The sequence below is a fragment of the Sitodiplosis mosellana genome, unplaced genomic scaffold, assembly GCF_009176505.1.
Source record: "Sitodiplosis mosellana isolate CC-2019 unplaced genomic scaffold, AAFC_SMos_1.0 Smas_scaffold_6150, whole genome shotgun sequence".
Classification (NCBI taxonomy): domain Eukaryota; kingdom Metazoa; phylum Arthropoda; class Insecta; order Diptera; family Cecidomyiidae; genus Sitodiplosis; species Sitodiplosis mosellana.
The window spans coordinates 2,004,922-2,024,552 of NW_022601391.1; the positions used below are offsets into that span (position 1 = coordinate 2,004,922).

Genomic DNA, 19,631 nt, shown 5'->3' on the forward strand with positions numbered 1-19,631 from the left:
TCTCTCTCTCTCTCTCTCTCTCTCTCTCTCTCTCTCTCTCTCTCTCGTTCGATCGTTGAGAAGCTAAAAATGAAGTTGTGCTCCGATTTTCGCCAATTTACGAATTGATAAGTGAAAATGAATATACTCATTAGCAAATCAAGAGCATTTCAAACACCCGAGCGACACCGGTTCGTTTCTAGTTGTTTGTCCCGCTTCTCAAATTGCTCTTAAAAATGTGCCTAAAGCAAGCCAAACAATAAGATTACTGGCGTAGAGCGTAACAAGGGCAAGCAGAGTAGTCAAACGTACGAGAGAAGAAATGAAAAAAAAAATTACGAAAAAATACGATTAATTCTAATTTACATATATGCTCTCTCTCTCTCTCTTTCTCTCTCTATCTGTACACGCCATCAGCTTTGCACATCGCTTTGACTCTAGTGCCGATGTGAACATTTGTATTTTACTGTTGGTGTGCAAAGTACTTGTGTACATGTGGTATTGCATATTGCATCGATGTGTCGGCACCGATTCTATTTTGTATTAATGCATGTATGATGCCTTACTGAATGCACTGCATTTCCACCTCAAAAAAACGGCCTACAGTTGAGCTATTGGATAAGTTTACAGCAACCAGATTTGGTCGAGAGAGAGAGAGAGAGAGAGAGAGAGAGAGAGAGAGAAAAGTTGAAAAGAATTAGCGACAACCAAACTACTCAGTTCTCAGGCGATACCAGTTGGCACGGGAAGCCAAATAATGCTATTAAATCGGCTACTTAAAATAGTTTGCCAAGTGAAAAAGTTGACAATATTTGTTCATAAGTTGAATGGGAATGGTTCTCCATCAGATCAGTGTTGGTTGAATAGTTAGTTGGTTTTTTTTTCATCCGTCGTTCGTCGTTCGTTGTAGTTGTCAGCTCCAACGATTCGCCCAGCTACTCATTGTGTGTAACTGAAAGAGCTCACAACTTGATTGCATAAATCACGGAAGAACCTTCAGAGTTTGTTCGGCAAACAAACGAATAAATATAGCAAATATATCATTTAGATATACACCAAGTGCTCGTCATTCACATCGTGCGCGGTGCCATTGTAGCACTATTTCAGTGTAAACAATCATTTTGAATTTCGCTTTGTATTTAATATTCGGTTGCATAGCATTTAACTGATGAAGACAACAAAAACTGGGACCCAAAATTCAGTCTCTTTTCGCTCTTTGCATCGAAAGAATTAAAAAAAAAAAATAGTCGGGAATATTGTACGTTGTATTGTATATCCACTTGTGGACTTCATTTGAACAGCGCCATCTCTTTAGTTGCGGATACAATTGGAATGACAAATGCCAATTATTTATTTTTAAATAAATTGCTCAGACAAACCATGACAAATTCAAGTAAAAATTAATTACATATTCAGTCGCTCAATTTAAATTGGAGACTGTATTTTTGTACAAAAAAATCAGTTGGAAGTTGAGAACAATGCGATCAAAAACTATATTTTCTGGAGACTTTGCTCTGTTCGCTTTCGTAAGAGTGTCTGTTTAGATAGGATTGGCCACCAAAATATCATACCGAATATTCCAAAACCGACTTAATCGCAATCACAAAAGATCTCAATCTCCTCCTCCTCCTCCTTCCTTTTTCTTCTTTTCTTTCGTCGCATCGATTTGAGCATTCGTAAACTAAACCAGACAAATTTAAACAAATACAACGTAATTGCTGTCATTATGCAAAACAGAATGCGAGAATTTTAGTTGGTCGATATTTGATAGCTTGAAATGATTGCATTTTCGGAGCATTCCGTTTTACCAGTTAGATCAATCAATCAATCGATTTGTCGAGTGAAGTAGTGTTTATTGAACAGCAGGCAGAAGCGTCGTCAATTCTCGATCGTGTCTGTCGTTATTGACGTTCGGCTAATATATACATATCAGAGCATAGTTAGCATACAAGCGAGAAGGCGAATTGTTCGCGCGGGCGTTGCTAGCGCACATACTAAGCGAATGTCGTCGAAGTTGTTTTAGCTGACGATGATTTTAATTTCATACGTAAATGGTTTTTAATTTGCAAATGACGGAAGAAAAATATTTTCACATATGTTGGTTCACATCGTGCAGGGCATACGCTATGCATAGCATACCAATTAGATCGCACAAGCCATTTCATTGAAATGGCTTTTTTTATGATTACACTTTGAAGCGGTTCTCGTCGTCACCTCGCCGGCAATACCCTATATGTAAATTTCCTTTCCATAATGTATCATGTAATAAGTTTCTTATATTATGCACTCACAATTATAGAATTTGTACGGTACCTACGAAGCAATGCATTCGAGCAAATGTATACTAGTCGCGTTGCCGAAGCAAAGAGAGCTAGAGAAACACTAACGAAATGTAGAAGGAAAAAAAATGAAAAATGGAAAAGAAGGAAAAAAAACGCCACACATATCAAAAGAATGAGAAATAGAGAGTGTTTATGCGGTTAGAAATGTTATGTTTTACTTCAAGTATGCACAATTGTTAACATTTATATAATAATAATGATTTTAAATAAATATCAGCCGCATGCAATGAACATTGCTTAGCTTGTATTTCATTAAATATGTGCACAATTTCTATTCATCAACCAAATTCTGTATACTACACACAGAGCAGTAACAATGCATAACAAACACACTACACGAATTCTTCAGACATTTTTTTTTCCAGCCTTTCATTTCATTTTTCCGTCGTTTCCATTCCGTTGTTAACTGTATAGTGCCCGAACCAATGTATACGAAAAATAACACACACACACACACACACACACACAAAAAAAAAGAAATAACACATTTTAGTTATTCATATCAAATGGACTCTCCATCAATGCTACTATGCACTCCCTTTCTCCAACTAAAAGCTAGTCATTTCGGAGTTTGAAGGAAAAATTGAGATGTCGTTTTGTTCGCAATTGCTCATAATTGCGGTAGACATATACAAATGTGAAGAGTAGGCAAACATTTTCAAAGATAAAATTAACGTAGAAAAAAAGACGACGTAGTACATACATATTAAGACCGGCAAAGAGTAAAAGAGGCGAATTGTGCGGCGAAAAAAAACACACATACACACACACACACACACACACACACACACACACACACACACACACACACACACACACACACACTGAAAATTCGTTCCATGGAAATTTGCAAATAAAATGGATAAAAAATGACTTCGTTTCTTAATTTATGAGCAAAACCAGTTTTGAGCAATCAAAATTGCAAAATATTAATAAAATCTATGCCGTTGATTCTGCAAATTACAGCAAATGCATTCGAGCAAAATATCATCGTATTATATTCATTTTTCAGTAGGCATTACCTCGATTTCAATTTCGTGTGTTTCGTTCGCTCTATGCTAGCCGGCTGCCATTCGAATGCGAACGCGAATGCGACTGTAATTGCCCAAAAAAGCGCTTCGACAATATCCACATACAACACTCATTCCCGTCGAATGGATTTGGAACGATTTGAAGCAGATACTCAAATTTGCGATATCATCGTTCATTTGTTGAGTGTTGGCTCTGACTCTCGTCTGATGGGTGATGCCCATTAAAAGGCAAGCAAAAAAAGAGACTATTTATCACACAAGACACAGAGTACCAATAACATAACAGAAAAAACAAATATGAAATGCCGACACTCATTGAAAGTTTAAAAAAAAGAGAGAAGTGCTTTCCGCTGCACAGCTCGACGAAAAATTAAAATTTGGTCTTGGTTACACATGTGAAGTTAATTTCAGGCGAATACGCTGGGAACAACACACCAAAAACCAGAAGAAAAATAGTATGCACATATAGCGCTGATACAAAAGAGCAATCGGCGAACAAGGATCGGTGGGTCGACAAAACTTCACAAAGCACACAGACTTATTCACTTTTTGTGCACAATGTGTGTTTGCGATTGTGCAGTATACACATAAAAATATTTTACGTGTGCAAGTCGGCGTCGTCATCGGAAAGCTCATTCAATAGCACAAACACACGTGTACCACATGCATTGACACCGTGGATAACAGAGCAACGCATGAAACGAAACTCTCTGGCTCGCAGTGAAATATACACAAAAAAGGAGCCCGTTGAGACTTGGGGAACATTCAACTGAATAGCGCACATCGACACCGAGTCGGTTTTTAGCGGTGGAATACCGTAAAAAAATATATAATCATTTATTTTTATGAATTGTCTGTACTGTAATTTCATTGGATGCTTGCACCACGTATTCACGTATTACTGAAATGTGAAGCAATATTAACGCACAAAAAAAAATGCGGTCTTGGTATGCATATTGTTTTTCACAATGCCATTGCAATGAGAGAATTATTCATTATGATTATTGAAATAAGCCAGAACAAAATCCAATCCGAATTGGATTTGTTTGCGTATGTTTGTCGAGTCTAGAATCAGCGCTTGATTCTCTCTATATGTTTCTTTCTTTTTTTTTGTTACTTGCCTCTTCGTTCGTGTTTGGAGTTTGTTGTTTTTTTATACGCTGGATATTTTTGCATTCTTGTAAATTCCACGAATTACTTACAACCTATGCACTGAGATTGGGAGAGAAACAAAAAAAAAGCGATAGCTAATATTCGGTTAAATGTGCCGTTCGTCGATTATACATCGTCGAATGCTCCACTCAATGGTAAATTGATTATGGTATGGTACAAAACGCCTTGCTCATACTAGTTTACCATTTCGAATGAAATAATTAAGGCACATTTAGCACAGGGAATTTCCCGTGTGCATTCTTACTAAAACAATATCGAAACTAAATCTTTTATACAAAGCAAATTGTCCGATGTTTAAATCACCCACTCTGGACATATGACAAAAACAAAGAAAATATTGTATTCAGGTTATGCCGCGATAAATCAAATGAAAATGATTTGGTTAATTTGAAATTCAAATGAATGCGGAAGAGTCTTCCAGGAAGACTGAATAAATTAGAAGCAATTATGCGTACGTACGCGCATCGTGAGATAATCAAACAGACCGTTTTTGGCTGAATCCTTTTCAATCGCAGCCACATTTACGTCAAATTCGTACATTGCGAATATGCATTTGGCTTGTTTTGTCTCTCTATCTTATCACTTTGTTCGCGCAAATACACATATATCCACATCAACACTCTCAGTCTTGACGGTCTCTTTTGGTTTCTTTTTTTTTGCTGTCCCGTTCAATCTCGTACAAACGCTAAGTGAATGGTGCATTGCCACATACAACCAACTCCTTGCCACCTAGTTTTCAATTTTCGATTTACTTTTTTCTTGTTGCTTCGAACAGTCGAATAGTTTTTTTTTGGTGTTTTATAACTATATTCCAAGATGATATTCAGCTTTAATCGCAACGAAAATAACAATTGTTCGCCTCGTTCTTAATCTTTTTATTTGCTCTCTGTCTCTCTCTCGTTCTCTTCCATCTTGCTTTCTATGCTCGGTAATGGCTTCAATATGGTCTCGAGAAAGAAATGAATGCCATTTTTCCCTATATAGTTTCGTAAAATTATTCCTATTTAAAAATCGTGCTTAATGTACCAATTTCACGTTTTGTTATTCGGTTGTGTACATATAGTCGCGCTCACTCGGGCAGACACATAGACCGCCGAAGCAAAGGGAGAGAATGAGAGAATATGCCACAATAAACCGCATGATATGCTCAATGAATTTTGTGAACTTTTTTTTTGCCGACAATGACGATGAGAGAACGCAAAACTGAATGTCAAATATGTATGTTACATTTATGGTAGCATGATTTAGTGTCATCGGATGGATAAGTACCACTGGAGGTGACTTTTTCATTATTGAAAATTGTGCAAATATTTTTCACAGTTTTTTTTTGCTTTTGCATTCTTTTTTCCAGGTTGCTTTTTACAGGCAGTTTCTAATCGAAACTACATTTTATTTTCATATTTTTCTTCTACATTTTTCTTTGCCTCTTTCACTCTATCCTTCTATCTTGATGGGTGTGCGTTTCACACACTGAGGTGGTTCTTGGCTGGCACTGCATTCCGTCTTCATTTGTCTATGAGTTCGTTTTGGATATGTGTTTTTTTTTCTCTTCTCTTCTCTTCTCTTCTCTTCTCTTCTCTTCTCTTCATTTGACCGGGTCTTGAATGTCTGGGTGATATTATTATGAAGCGAAATTGACTTTTATGTTCATAACCACGGGCAAAAGAGCTACAATGATTTGTTGGTTTTCATTCACTTTGTTTTCCCATTTTGATTTTTCAGTTCTCTTTCCACTCCGTCGTTCCATTTGTGAATCAGCAATCATTGTATGTGGCGTATTATTAGTGAACACACAGCGCACCAATTGAATCAAAAATAAAACATGCCAAGCAAATGATATCGCGCAAGCAAATGTAATAACATATATCTCGCATTGTTACACTGTTACAGCCTTGGAATTCTCGGTTGTTGTGTTGGTTTCATTTTTCTTCTTTGCTCAACAACTTAAAACATTCTCGTATGCTTGTTTATTATGTAAATATGTACCAAGAGTGTATATCATTTCATTCCATTCCTTTTTTCCATTGCACAGCACATGCATAGTATTTTGTGTAGTGTTCGCCTCTCTCTCTCTCTCTTGCTCTCTCTCTCCCCTTTCTTTGCCGCTTACTTTTTCAACTGAAATTCACATCGATTTGCATTCATATCAACATATCTCGCATAATGTGATAAGGAAAATTCGTCGCAATTATTTCATAGGCATCGACAAGATATTTGCATCAATAAAAGGTCAAATCGTTCAACCAAGAAGAGCAATTTTATTGGTTTGATCGAACCGAAAATCAACAGCTTACCTTCAAAAGGCGAATCTTGAATGGACGCAATTCATGTGGCTAAGCTTACTTTCGCTTCGTTTGGTACTGTGACCAGTCTTTGCTCTTTTGAATATCATCCATGTTGAGCTGTCGTTTTATTCTCTTCTACTTTATTTCTCTACAAAGAAAATGTCAAAACATGTCCTAGGGGTCATTATCTAAGCTTTCGATATACAAGATTGAAATTGTGTACGAGCAATTAGTTTTCGAAACCATTTTCCCAGTTCCATAGAGAAACTCAGAATCAAGACCTTTTACCGATTCCTTCGAAATAAGAAAAAACAAAACAAAAACTAAATTACATCTCGATCCTTGTTTGTCAACAGAAAAGTCATTTCCATCTCTATATCTACTTTTGATCTAAGGTACTTTCATATTACAGTCAACTTGACTCGGTTATTTGCATCGTTTTGTGCTTTACAAATCAGGGAACAAATCATTTAAAATGCGAAGAAACACGTCAAAGAATCGTTTCGAGCGACATCCGATACACGTACACATCAATCGCATTATGCAGAAACAAACATGGTAAAATGATTTATTTTGAATAGCCTGATGGATGTGTGTATGTGCCTCTCTCTCTTGATATGTGTGCAGAAAGCGAGCTTCGGCAGACAGATGAAGAGAAAAAAAATAGGCAAGCGACTCAGTGCAAGATTAGTTTCTTCAGTGTTTTCGTTTTTCTCTGGCTTTTTTTGTTCATTTTGGTTTTGTACTCGTTGCACTGATTCTCGTATTGCTGCTCGTCGAACGGAAGACATTTGTTGGCCCGAACGTTGATTTATTGAAATAGAAACAGCTCGTTCTTGCTTGTCTTTTTATGTAATTTTCTGTGTGAAGATAGTTAAATTCATCGGTGCCAGTTTGGTCTAACATCGTAGAAATCATTTCGGGAAAATCTTGAAGTTGATGTTGCTGCCATCGCCTTTGGTTTGATTGTTGTTGGTTTGGTTATTGTTGCCGAGGATGAGTGATGATACATGTGCGGTTTTATGTGTATGTGAGAGAGAGAGAGAGAGAGAGTGCGAATGTATGTGCTCAATGACTAGATGTGCTTGGATTTCCTTTTGGTTTTGATATCGATGCAGTCATACAATTTTGCATGATTAATGCCAAAATATATATCACATCAGGCACGAATTCATCGGTGATGGTGCTAGTGATAGTCTTGATATGTCAAAAATGAGAGAATGAGAAGGATGGATTGAGTGAATGAACGAACGAACGAATGAAAGCGCCTAGCCCATTCAAACTCGTACGTGTGCACAGTGTTCAGTGATAAATGCGTTCCCATGTTCATACATTTTGAATGTACAAATGAGTGAATTTTCATGTTTGTCTCCGCTCCGTTATCCATTATTATTTTTTCAGACTCATGCCATTTATCTTCAGCAAACACATTAATTTATTTCGTATTAAATTAGTTAGCGTAATTTGTGTGCACGTATTCATTCGTTCGTTCGTTCGTTCGTTGGTTGGTTGGTTGGTTGGTTGATTCGTTTGGTCTTCCTCGTATGCAATATGCAATATGCAATATGTACTGAGTCACACAGTCGAGTATATTCGCGCGACTCGCCGATGTGTTTGCGGTGTTCATTTCATATATTTTTTTTTCCCTGCGCCGCAGCAGTAGTTGTAGTAGTAGTAATATTCGTTGTTGCTGTTTTTGCTTATGCTGCTATATTTCTTTTTTCTTCTCTCGTTAGTTTCCATGCACTTTTACTATGTGTATCTATCACATAGTATCTCATTGTAGTTGTGCCACTGACAAAGCGAGCGCTCGGTCTATTTAAAATGGGACCGAATCTGAAGTGCTCATGATGAAAAATAGAAACGGGCTTGATCGAACGATGCATTGAAAATGTTTTTAACGCATATATTCGGATCAGGCTATCATCATTAACCTTACATGCTTCGAACAGAAATAAAGTGCTATAACAACAACGAAAAAAGCAACGAAAAAGAAAAAAATGTATATATAAACTCTATTATTGTTTATTTAGACAGTTGACGCTGATCACTATATGTTTCGATGTGGAAGGATGTTACCAATGGAAAGCATACATTTTTATTTCCATCCCAATCGATTTGTAGCTCATTTAATTTTTCAGCATGTTTTTAGCCGAACCTTATATAATCACGTCCATCGTTCAAAGAATACATATGCATTAATTGCACCGCAACTCTCTGAGATAACTTCGTGTCGACCGCAAAACAAGCGAAAAATCATCGGTTACACATTACACAGTCTTCTACTTTGACACAGCACAACATAAAGCGCGAAAAGAAAAATCGTTAGAAATCAGTACAGCAGAATGCAACACAATAACGGCTACCAGGAACGCGAAACTAACAATTGTACAGCACACACACACAGACACACTCAAGACAGGAAGACATAATAGAAGAATAAAGAAATTCAAAGAGAAAAAAATAACAACAACGCGCAACACATTAAAGGTACCACCGAGTCACGACAACAACATCAACATCGACACAAGAAATTCTTTGCAAAAAATAATAATAATAATAATAATAATAATGTCAATCGAATGGAGACATCGAAGCAAAGAAAGGGACAGCATTGATTAATACCGCAATGTTTGTGTTTGCATTCTATTACTTGTTTGTTTCGAGTTAGCTGCTGAGTGTGCGCTCGAAACAACAGAAATCAGAGAGTCAATAAGATGGTCGATGGCGTACACTAAATTGCATTTGCCGCACGCAGTTTAATTATATATACACACACATACACACACTCCAAACCAAATGTTCAGCTAGTGAGGTATTAATGAAAATAGCGATTACTTTGAAGAATAAACAACAACAAATGCGTGCATGCATGTGATCCCCAAAGCAACAGCGACAGTGGCTAACGAACGATAAAACAGCTCCGCAATGACCAGCAATAGAATGTTATACAGATTTGATTATCAGGATAATTGTATGAAATTGTATACTAGAAATCACTCGATGGTGGATCAAAATGTATAGACAATCAATCAAAATCATACCGGTGCATATATGGGAGGCTCAGTGCGGCTTATGATGGGTGAAACAATTTTTGAGTCTACAACTTTTTTATTCGAATCATGTAATAATTATCATTAAACACACCATTCTTTATGATGTGTGATTCTCGCAATCCGAAATTGTACAGCAATCCTCATTATCTATACATAAGAAATATGTCGCCGACGGGTGGCTTTCAAATAATTAATTCATGAAATTCAACGTTCTAATTTGTTGCTGTGTTTGTTGTTGTTGTTGTTATTGCTTTTTTCTCATGGTTGAGTCGGGATTTTTTGCCGTAAAATGACCTTCTTTTTGTCTCATCTGATGGGCGCCGCTAGAAGACCAAAAAAGGGCAATTATCTGACATTGGTGTAGTGTATACGTACAATATATCATCGAAGCATACATATATGAGAGCCCATGTGCATCGGGTAGTCAACATTTTAAATCTGATCTGCACGGAAAAATCATCGTTGAAAAAAAATGAATTGATGCGTTACGTCTGAAATTTGCATAAATAAAATTTTCTCCGCTTGCAAACTATTCATTGTTCTGTTGGGTCTGAGGTTGTTAGAGGAGGAGATACATATATTACAGTTTCATCATAACGAAATTCATGTAAATTATCTCATATACCATATTGATTTTTCCAACCTTTAAACTTAACTGGTACGATGGTTTTCGTCCCAAACTACCTTGGACTATGGGCAATTGGCCGATATAGACTATTCACACATAACACCGTATTTTTACTTTACTATACGATATGTACAACGATGCAGTAGCTAGCTCGTCTCACCAATAAGCACCGCAGCTATTTTCGTCTCTTAATGAATTGCGAGAAATGCTCTCCACCACCACCACCAACAACCAATCAAATGACAAAAACACACCATATACTATATTCTATGCAACAATATTTGAATAAGAACCTGCCTTGTTGATCTCTCTCTCTCTCTTTCTCTCTCTCTCTCTCTCTCTCTCTCTCTCTCTCTCTCTCTCTCTCTCTCTCTCTCTCTCTCTCTCTCTCTCTCTCTGTGTGTGTGTGTGTGTGTGTGTGTGTGTCTTTTCCTCGTTGCTAGCAGTATAATGAACGAATTTCTTTTTGTTTATTTGGTAAGTGGCGGGCGCTCTATGAGTGTGCACGTTATGTGTTTGTGTGTGTGTATTTGTGCTTTTTTTTTATACAATAGTGCCTGGTTCAATTCGCTAACATTAAATGATGAACATGTTCGAGAAATTGCTTTTTGCCGGTGGAGTTGTTCGGACGCGATGCGTGCATGCAAGGACGTGTTTGTGCAAGAAACATCTCAATATCTATCTTTATGCATATAAATATATATAGATTTTACAGCAAACGGTAGAGCAGCGACGGTAATTTTCGTTTGCGAAAATCTCGATTTAAGTACATCACATAAAAATGGATGCAGCCAATTTCTCAATTCATATTTTTCGGCTCAGTGAGAGCTCATGTTTTGTTGAATTTTTTTTCCCAATCATAACGTACACTCGAACATGTGATAGCGATATTTTATTTTAGCTCGAATATTTGACCCGGGTCATATCATCATTCGTACGTGTACGTTTGTCAGTCAATGTGCTAAGCTCACTCGGTTGTTTGTCCGTTTTGTTTGGCGATGCATATAAATATACATTTGTACGATTTCGTGTTATGCGAATCGATTGGTCAAACAACTCGACCGGACCCAACATCATTATTCACCGAACCTGATATCGACTAACTTTTTATTTACCAAGTTCGTTGGAAAAAAAAGTCATCAATTGTTGGAAACGTTTCCTCATTTTTGATAATTTTAGTCAAATGATGTGTCGTTTGGCATTTTTCATTCTCTCTACCATACGTCGATCGTTCGCCGTGCATTTCGCTATGTCTATATTTATTATATGAAGCAAATGCATGTCTTGTGTAAGTGCAGCAAGTGAGATCCAGTGTTTCGTCTGTATATTTCTTATTTACATCAGACAATAAATTCAAACTACAGATAATATGCGCATTTCGAAAAAAAAAATTCCATTCGTTCATTTAAACGATTTTTTTTTCGTATTTGTTTCGCATTAATTGAATTAAGCGCAGCAAGAACGATCACAAACAAAACTGAATCGATGAAATGGGGGAAACAAATTGGAACGAATTTACAAATAAAAAACGAACGCCTTTCATGGCACAAAAAGTTTAGATATATTAAAAACAAACGGAAACAATCCTAGCCGAAGTGAATACAAGACAAAGATTGAGTAAACACCGGCATACAGGTCAGGGAACATAACATTGAGCAGAAAGATAAAAAGCAATTAGCAATTTTGTGAAGCTCAAAAGAAAATCCAAACGACAGCCATTGTTTTCGAAAAGGAAACGGTGAACAAGAGGCTCACAAACCGACTGTTGTGCAAGAGTGATTGAGAAAGGACAACGAACTCACTCACAGAGAAACAAAGAAACGTTGCTGAATTTCTGTTTTAATAGTCAATTTTTTTTTGTATTCGTCGTCGTCGTCGTCAGCGTTGTTGTTGTTGTTCTCGCATACAACTTTTTCTTCGACATGTATCTGAAGCGTTGAACATCCGAGCACGCTGGATCTTTGGCCTTGTTTGCTGCCATTGCAATACTCATATGGATTGCTACGTTAGTTCGTTTTATTTGTTGTGTGTGTTTGTGTTCTTTTTCTGACTGTTCATCGAATGTATAGATGCGAACGACGCAGTCCAAGATTCACGATTCCAGATAAAAATTTGTTCTTGTCAGCACATCCACCGTTAAACATGAAACGGGCGATTTGTGCATTTATTTTCTATTGCTTATTTTCTACTCCCTTTAATTCCATCTCTTTCACTCCTGTTGCCATTTTTATCGCTCATACTTTTCGATTATTTAAATTCTGATTATTGCAGTTTTTATGTGTCGCATACTAGAAATGGCCACACTTTTCTACACCATATCAAACGGAAGCATTTACACCAGTGTTTAATACGAATCAATAATAGACAGTAGAAAATTTTGAGCAAATTAGCGCCATTTCAATATGAACAACACACTTTTTCATTAATCAAAATTGTTTTTCTCTGATATTCGTGTTTTTTGTTGTGTTATTGTTGCTTTTGTGCACAAATAGCATTGCAGTGAGGAAAGCGATATCGATGCCCTGCCGTTTAGGTCTAGCTTAATAATTAAGAATCACGTCAATAAAAACACAAGCATTTTTGATTGTATCGATACACATATGAGAGAAATAAATGTGTAATTTAAGTGCAAAGTTTGAGCTTTTGTAGAAATAATATGTCGGCAACGCGTGTGTATCTTTTGGGTTAATGAACTTTTCACTTGTCATCTATCTCTCTCTCTCTCTCTCTCTCTCTGCTCTAATGCAACAAGAAGGAAACAAAATGAACATAACAAAGGCAGGCTTACACACTCACTCTTTCGCTTTGCACACATTGCAATAAAACAATAAAGTCATACGGTATTGTATTCTGACCCTTTACTATAAATTAACCGTTATTATTAAAATGTAATAGCCGAGATAGATAGAAAAAAGCCACAACAAAGAGAGCAGTGTATTGCCGAAAGCAGTGGAGATAATAATGATGATGATGATGATGCAAAAGTGTTTTTGTGATATGCGCATATATACGTTGGCCGGTTATCTCTGTGCGCATATAAATTTGAGTCCACCACGAAAAATATAAAACATACTGAATATAACAAAATCAATCATATCATACAATATTTTCACATGCTAATAATGACACGATGAATATCAATGTTTTCTCAATTCAAATGTTTCGCCTATGACAGGTGACATTCTCACACACTAACTCGTAGTCTGTCCATCATAAGCGTAGAAATCGGAATCAATCAACAACATTTCTTAGCTTTGTGCATTTTGCACTCGATAAAATTGTTTATTTGAATGGATATTTCAGTTTTCTTAGTGTACACCATTCAATGCTTGATTAAATCATTCACTCTTTGTTTTGCTTGTCCAAACTCACAAAACAGTATGAAGCAATTTCTACTGATGGCATACAGACGTGTGCAAGAGGAAGGGTTTCCAGTTTTACCCCACATCTAGGATTTAAATATCTCACACCCACATCTAGCGATTTTGACTAGTTTACACATTACACTAGATATATAATCACATATATATAATATGCACAGATTTTTTTCACGAAAAATGAGGACGTTTTTTCGATTAAGAAAAAAAGGGGAACGTTTTCAATTTCTGAAATTTCATGAATAATAGGGCGGGTTACTGAATTTTGATTATTATCATTCACTTTTTAGAAAGAACTGTCACAAGGTTTTCGAAGATCGAAGATCTTTCAACAACATTTTATCGACTGTTTTGATTATCGAATGGATGTTAAAGAACGTGTGAAGGCTTTATACCATTTGTGCTTTTTGCAATAATATGGAGCCGCCATGATTATTTACCAATCAATAGTACTGAAGTACAGTGTATTTGAGTCTATACCTTCTCCACTACTGCTTGAAAGAACAATGGTATAAAAATCTGCAAGAATTTACGCTTCGTTCTTTGAATGAAAATGAATACTAATTCGCAGTGAAATGTCAAGGTCCATAAATCAGCTGATATGAACGGAAAATGCATATTCCGGATGAAACTATTTATTTAGAAAAAAAAATTCCATTTAGTCTCTAATTTTCGTGTTTTTTAAATTAATTCACAATAAGTGGACTCGGAATATGGGAAAATAATTTAAAAAGAAAATAGAGAAATTGTTTGCTTCTTCGAAAATTCTTGATAGCTCGTTTCCCAATAATTGATTGAATTCGAATGTGAAGTATGAAACGAAGCGGCCAAATAATTATTACAAAATATTTAAACTATATCACCTACCATCGATACGAATAGTAGACTCCACTTTGTGTGCTTCTTTTTCTACTTCAGTTTAAAATGCTATGCATGTGTAATGTGTGTGTATATGTAATATTGACAGCTACATCGACAACGGTGATGACGACGAAGAGAAGGCGAAATACATAAAAACCAACATGTTCGCAACAGTCTGGACGTAGACAACGTTTGAACATTTCGAAGACACGAAACAAATATATTCGAAACAGCAAACAATGCAGTGAATGCACTGATTATGCTGTGAGATGTTTGTTGTTCTGTTCATAGTCGTATCATTTGAGCAATTCGTTTTAAATCATTTTGAATTGTATTTTACCAATAATAGTTTTTTCTTCTTCTCGGTTTTGTTGTTTTTCGAAACCAAACTCGCAAATATGAAATTTGATTTTGATTTGATTTTGATTTAGATTTTCTTATTTATCTATTTGTTGCAGGTTTCAGACGATAAAATTAAATTGATTCAACCAACTACCGGAGCTTAAATAGGAGTATATCGAGATAGCGATTGTATTTTTGAACGTGATCCTCCATTCTCTCTCTGTGTGTGCATGTGCGTGCGTATGTATGTGTTTGGCTTGAATGTGTCCGAGTGATATCGAAAGGAATATCGGTGTTGCTGTTTTATTTTTTGTTCATCGTGTATGGAACAAACAACCAGAAAATCATCATAAATTTCAAGTGCTTCTCGTCGGTGGAGCAGCAAACTCTGAATAAACGAACGTGCTAAAATGGTTTCAACACGGCAAATGTCTATAACAACCGTTAGTCCTGAAGCAGGTAAGAGATTCAATTTCAATCTTATTTACATTTTATCTCTTTCTCCCCTCTTTCGATTCAATGTCGCGCGTAATCAATTGCCTGATTTGTTTATTATTTGACTTTGAGAGAAGCACCATAACAATGGAGCAAATACAGTCGGTGGATACATTTCTCTCTCTCTCTCTCTCCTTTTTATTGCTTTCGCTTCGATTGATTTCGCAATAGCCGCATTGCAAAGAAAAAAGAAATCATCATTCAAGATATCCAAGGGGCAATTCACTAAAAAGTTGTATTACTTTTTCAGCAGCGTTGTATTACTTTTGAGTGATTTGCCCTTGAAGATATCAGTTTTATTGTATGTCGTTTTTTTTATTCAATTCTCTGTTTTTTATTCATTTATTTGTTTGTCGTTTGTTGAAATATTAGGATCATCGGGAGTGAATACAAACAGCGGATCGAGTCGAATGACGTCTAACACACTCAGTCAACAGAGCAGCAACTCGACACGCCAACAATCAAACCATAACTCGGCCAACACTACGGCAATGGGCGATGCGACTCAATCAAACATTGGTGCTATCATCGTTCCGGCACGCCAAATCCAACTCACAGACATGCCGGTGGAGATTTTCGAGCGAATTTTTCAATACACCGGCTACAAGGAAGTCTCAAACATGCGATTGGTAAAAAGAAACAAAATATACATTACATTACACATGCATGCATACATATTACATATATACTTACGTATAGACGCAAACTCAATTGATTCAATCAAAAGTGCGATTCAGCAAATTTGCAAATGTATTTCATTTTGATTTGCGCTATTTTCATTTCAGGTTTCAACTCAAACAAATCAAATTTGTAAAACCATTTTGAATTCAACGTTCACGAAATTGCAAACACAACTGATGAAACGTTTTCAAAATATCAAGAAAATCATGCCCAGAAGGTAAGTGCCAAACAAGTCGATGCTCTTTCTAAACCATACATAGAATTGTTGTTCTGATTTGTTCACACATACAAACACAAGTGTACGATAGATACACTGCAACTGACAGAGCGATTCAAATCGTGAAACGATTCTATTGTTTAATTTCATTAAATTATTTCGAATCTGAGTCAAAATGAGCCAGTCAAAATGGCGATTTGTTAAATTCTTTCAATTCTCTCTGTACAAATGAAATGAAAAATAACACACACAAAAAACATCCACATTGTTTTGTCTATGAAACACTAGAGAGTCAGCTCGGCGATCGCATCCATTGTCCTACGAATGTGATATCATTGAGACGTGCTGTATGCGTTTATCATTGTTACAAATGACATTTGGTCGGTACATTGAGCACAAGCATATATGCTTCTTTCCGGGCGCAGTACGTATTCCATTTCCATATACAAACAAAATAAAATTTATTTTTCTCTCTTTCTCCTGAATTTTGATACACACTACCTACTATATAAAGCACCAAATTAAATCTAATAACAATTGTTTTCATCCCATTTTCAGTTTCTTGACGAAGTGTACAACGTATTGAATTATATCCGAACCACACCAAATTTAGGTCGTCCATATAAAATAACCGAAGAGTTGATAGATCTTTCAACAATGGCTATGGAATTTTTTAAAGATCATTTGGAGCCGTCGATGCCACAATTTGGCCTTCTCAGCAAAAGTTTCTTTGGCAAAACTTCGACCGCAACACGTAAGCAAGCAATTTTCAGTGAACTTTGGCTAAATAATTAGTATTTTTATGGATAATCCACTGAAATTGATATATTTTTGATTGATATTGGCGCACAGGTGCACCGTCAAAGAATTGCTACTTGTTCAATACAGCATCAACATCAACATCAACATCATCGTCATCGTCAGCAGCGGCAAATTCAGTGTCCATATCAACAAGATCGAGTCAATCGAGCTCGATGCCATCACCGCCACAAAGTAACATGGTTCTACGAAAAGGCATTCGTAAAATTAAGCAAGGAATGAAAAAGTGAGTAAATTATCCAACAAGTTTGTTTCAGTGGCGTTAATGAAAATCGATTGAAACTATAATTAAACCCTGTTCACATGTCTTCTCTCTGCCCGGAGAAGTTGTATTCGAGTAAGCAGTAATTGTTCTTTTTCTACCAACTTACCTTCTAGATATAACAATCAATTGTCTGTGCTGCGCACCGATTTACGTTTCTGCAAGCGGAAATCAACTGATCAAGCCAAACAAATCACCGAATTACAAAACATGTTGGCCGAGCAACAAAAGCAAACACTCGAATATGCAAATCGGCTCGATGAAAATGACAAGAAAAGCGAAGAGATGTCATCCAAAATATCGACATTGCTGCAAGAGTTGAATAAATGCAAAATTGAATTGCACTACTATCGCTCAAAGAGTCCAGCCACACCGATTTGCATCTGTAATAACTGTGGCCAGACCACATTAACCATACCACCGGGAAATTTGTTAGCATTAATGAAACAAAATAATATCAATAGTAGCCGTGAAGAGATAATCAATGTCCTAGGTAAATGTAATAATTTTGAATTAGAATCGAAAGTACAAAGCCATGAGTCAAGCATCTCACAAGATCTCACAACAACACCCAAAAGCAATGCGGTGAACGCAATGTTGTTAATGCACAATAATGCTGACGACAATACGGATGCGCTGAACGACTTGAATGGATCAAACACATCGTCAACATTGCTATTGTCGCCGGAATATGGCGTTGATGCATCGATCAATGGTTCCATGCCATTATCGTCATCGTCGACATCGTCATCAGGTTCCGGTGTATGTACAAATGTAGCAACGCCCATCAATCGTGGCGGCATTTTTGATAGCCTTGAGAAGCGTTTGAAATTTGCTCGTCACAAGGCCAACAGTAATCAAAATATGACCGAATGGCAATATGCGGTTTATGACAAAACGACGAGTGTCATCGAGAATTCGATGATGGCCGATACAAGTTCGTCGGGCAACGAATTGGCGGCACAGACAACTCAATCGTCGAACGCACAGCAACTGTCAGCTACTACTGTGCCACAGGATGAGCAGCAGACTAAACAAAAATCGGCCAATGGCGGTGGCGGAGTCATACTAACAGTAGGCACCCCTCGATTTTATGGCAAACGTAAACTGGATGATGGCATAGCAGTTCCATCAAACGATGCGATATTGAATATGTCGGATCTCGGAGCGGCCAGCGCAACAATCTCTTTGAACACTCCGGCAATGGCAACCACAATTACCAACAATAAAACCAATGCTTCGGCCACCAATAATCTTGCCAATTCTAATCTAAGTGATAACTATAATAAAAAAGCACGAAGAGTACAAAATAAATTGAAAATTCACACTAACAATACGAATATCAAAACACGCAATAAGTGAACTGATACTACAAATGGGACAGCACATATACACACACACTCACACTTAAATGAAGCAACAAAAATTAGAAGAAACAAACAAATAAAAACAATTCAAAAGAGGATATGTAAAAAATAACAATGATAATGTGGACGAAATAAATATTAACTATTTTAATTTAATGATAGCCCTTGTCAACTTCGAGCTATACAACAATTTTTATCATGATGTTAATGAAAGAACAAAATCAACTATTCGAATCTATCATACAAAGCGACAATTAACAATTGCATATTATGTCTATTAAACACTAATATTCGCGATATAATTTTAAATTGAATCCGTTTTTCCGTTCAATTCGGCGCATGCAATGCAATGATCTCCCAAATCGTTCGGTAATCGAATGCTGTGGATACTGTGTGTGCACTTCAAAATGATAGTCTCGTTTTTGAAGGGAACACTCAGCAAATGTTCGTTTTCGATTGTCAATCAACACACAGACCCGCCTGCCCCATATCCTCGCCCCAGTTCCCCTGAAATTTCATATATGGAAGAGCATTACATACATTTGTGTAGACATGTTGTCTCTAGAATTTTTCTAACATTTTTCGCGTATGTAAATTGCATTGTTGTACACTACACCCATATATTTGCAATGTATGAGATGAAGTATACAACTAAGTAGTGATCATTATTCATTAGTAGCATTATTGCCGTACGTTTGGCTTTTGCTGTTAGACAA

General features: G+C 36.6%; 1 protein-coding gene across 1 annotated transcript in view; it reads left to right on the forward strand.

The window, feature by feature from the left end:
• The window catches only part of LOC129574118 (uncharacterized), a 21,773-nt gene extending 2,549 nt beyond the window's left edge, over positions 1-19,224 (forward strand). The window contains exons 2-8 of the mRNA XM_055455552.1: positions 15,191-15,533; positions 15,942-16,198; positions 16,355-16,467; positions 16,756-16,891; positions 17,026-17,221; positions 17,320-17,512; positions 17,665-19,224. Coding sequence (XP_055311527.1) covers positions 15,485-15,533; positions 15,942-16,198; positions 16,355-16,467; positions 16,756-16,891; positions 17,026-17,221; positions 17,320-17,512; positions 17,665-18,910 — 2,190 coding nt within the window. The 5' untranslated portion in view covers positions 15,191-15,484 and the 3' untranslated portion in view covers positions 18,911-19,224. The remainder of the gene's footprint in view (positions 1-15,190; positions 15,534-15,941; positions 16,199-16,354; positions 16,468-16,755; positions 16,892-17,025; positions 17,222-17,319; positions 17,513-17,664) is intronic.
• Positions 19,225-19,631: the final 407 nt, after the last annotated feature.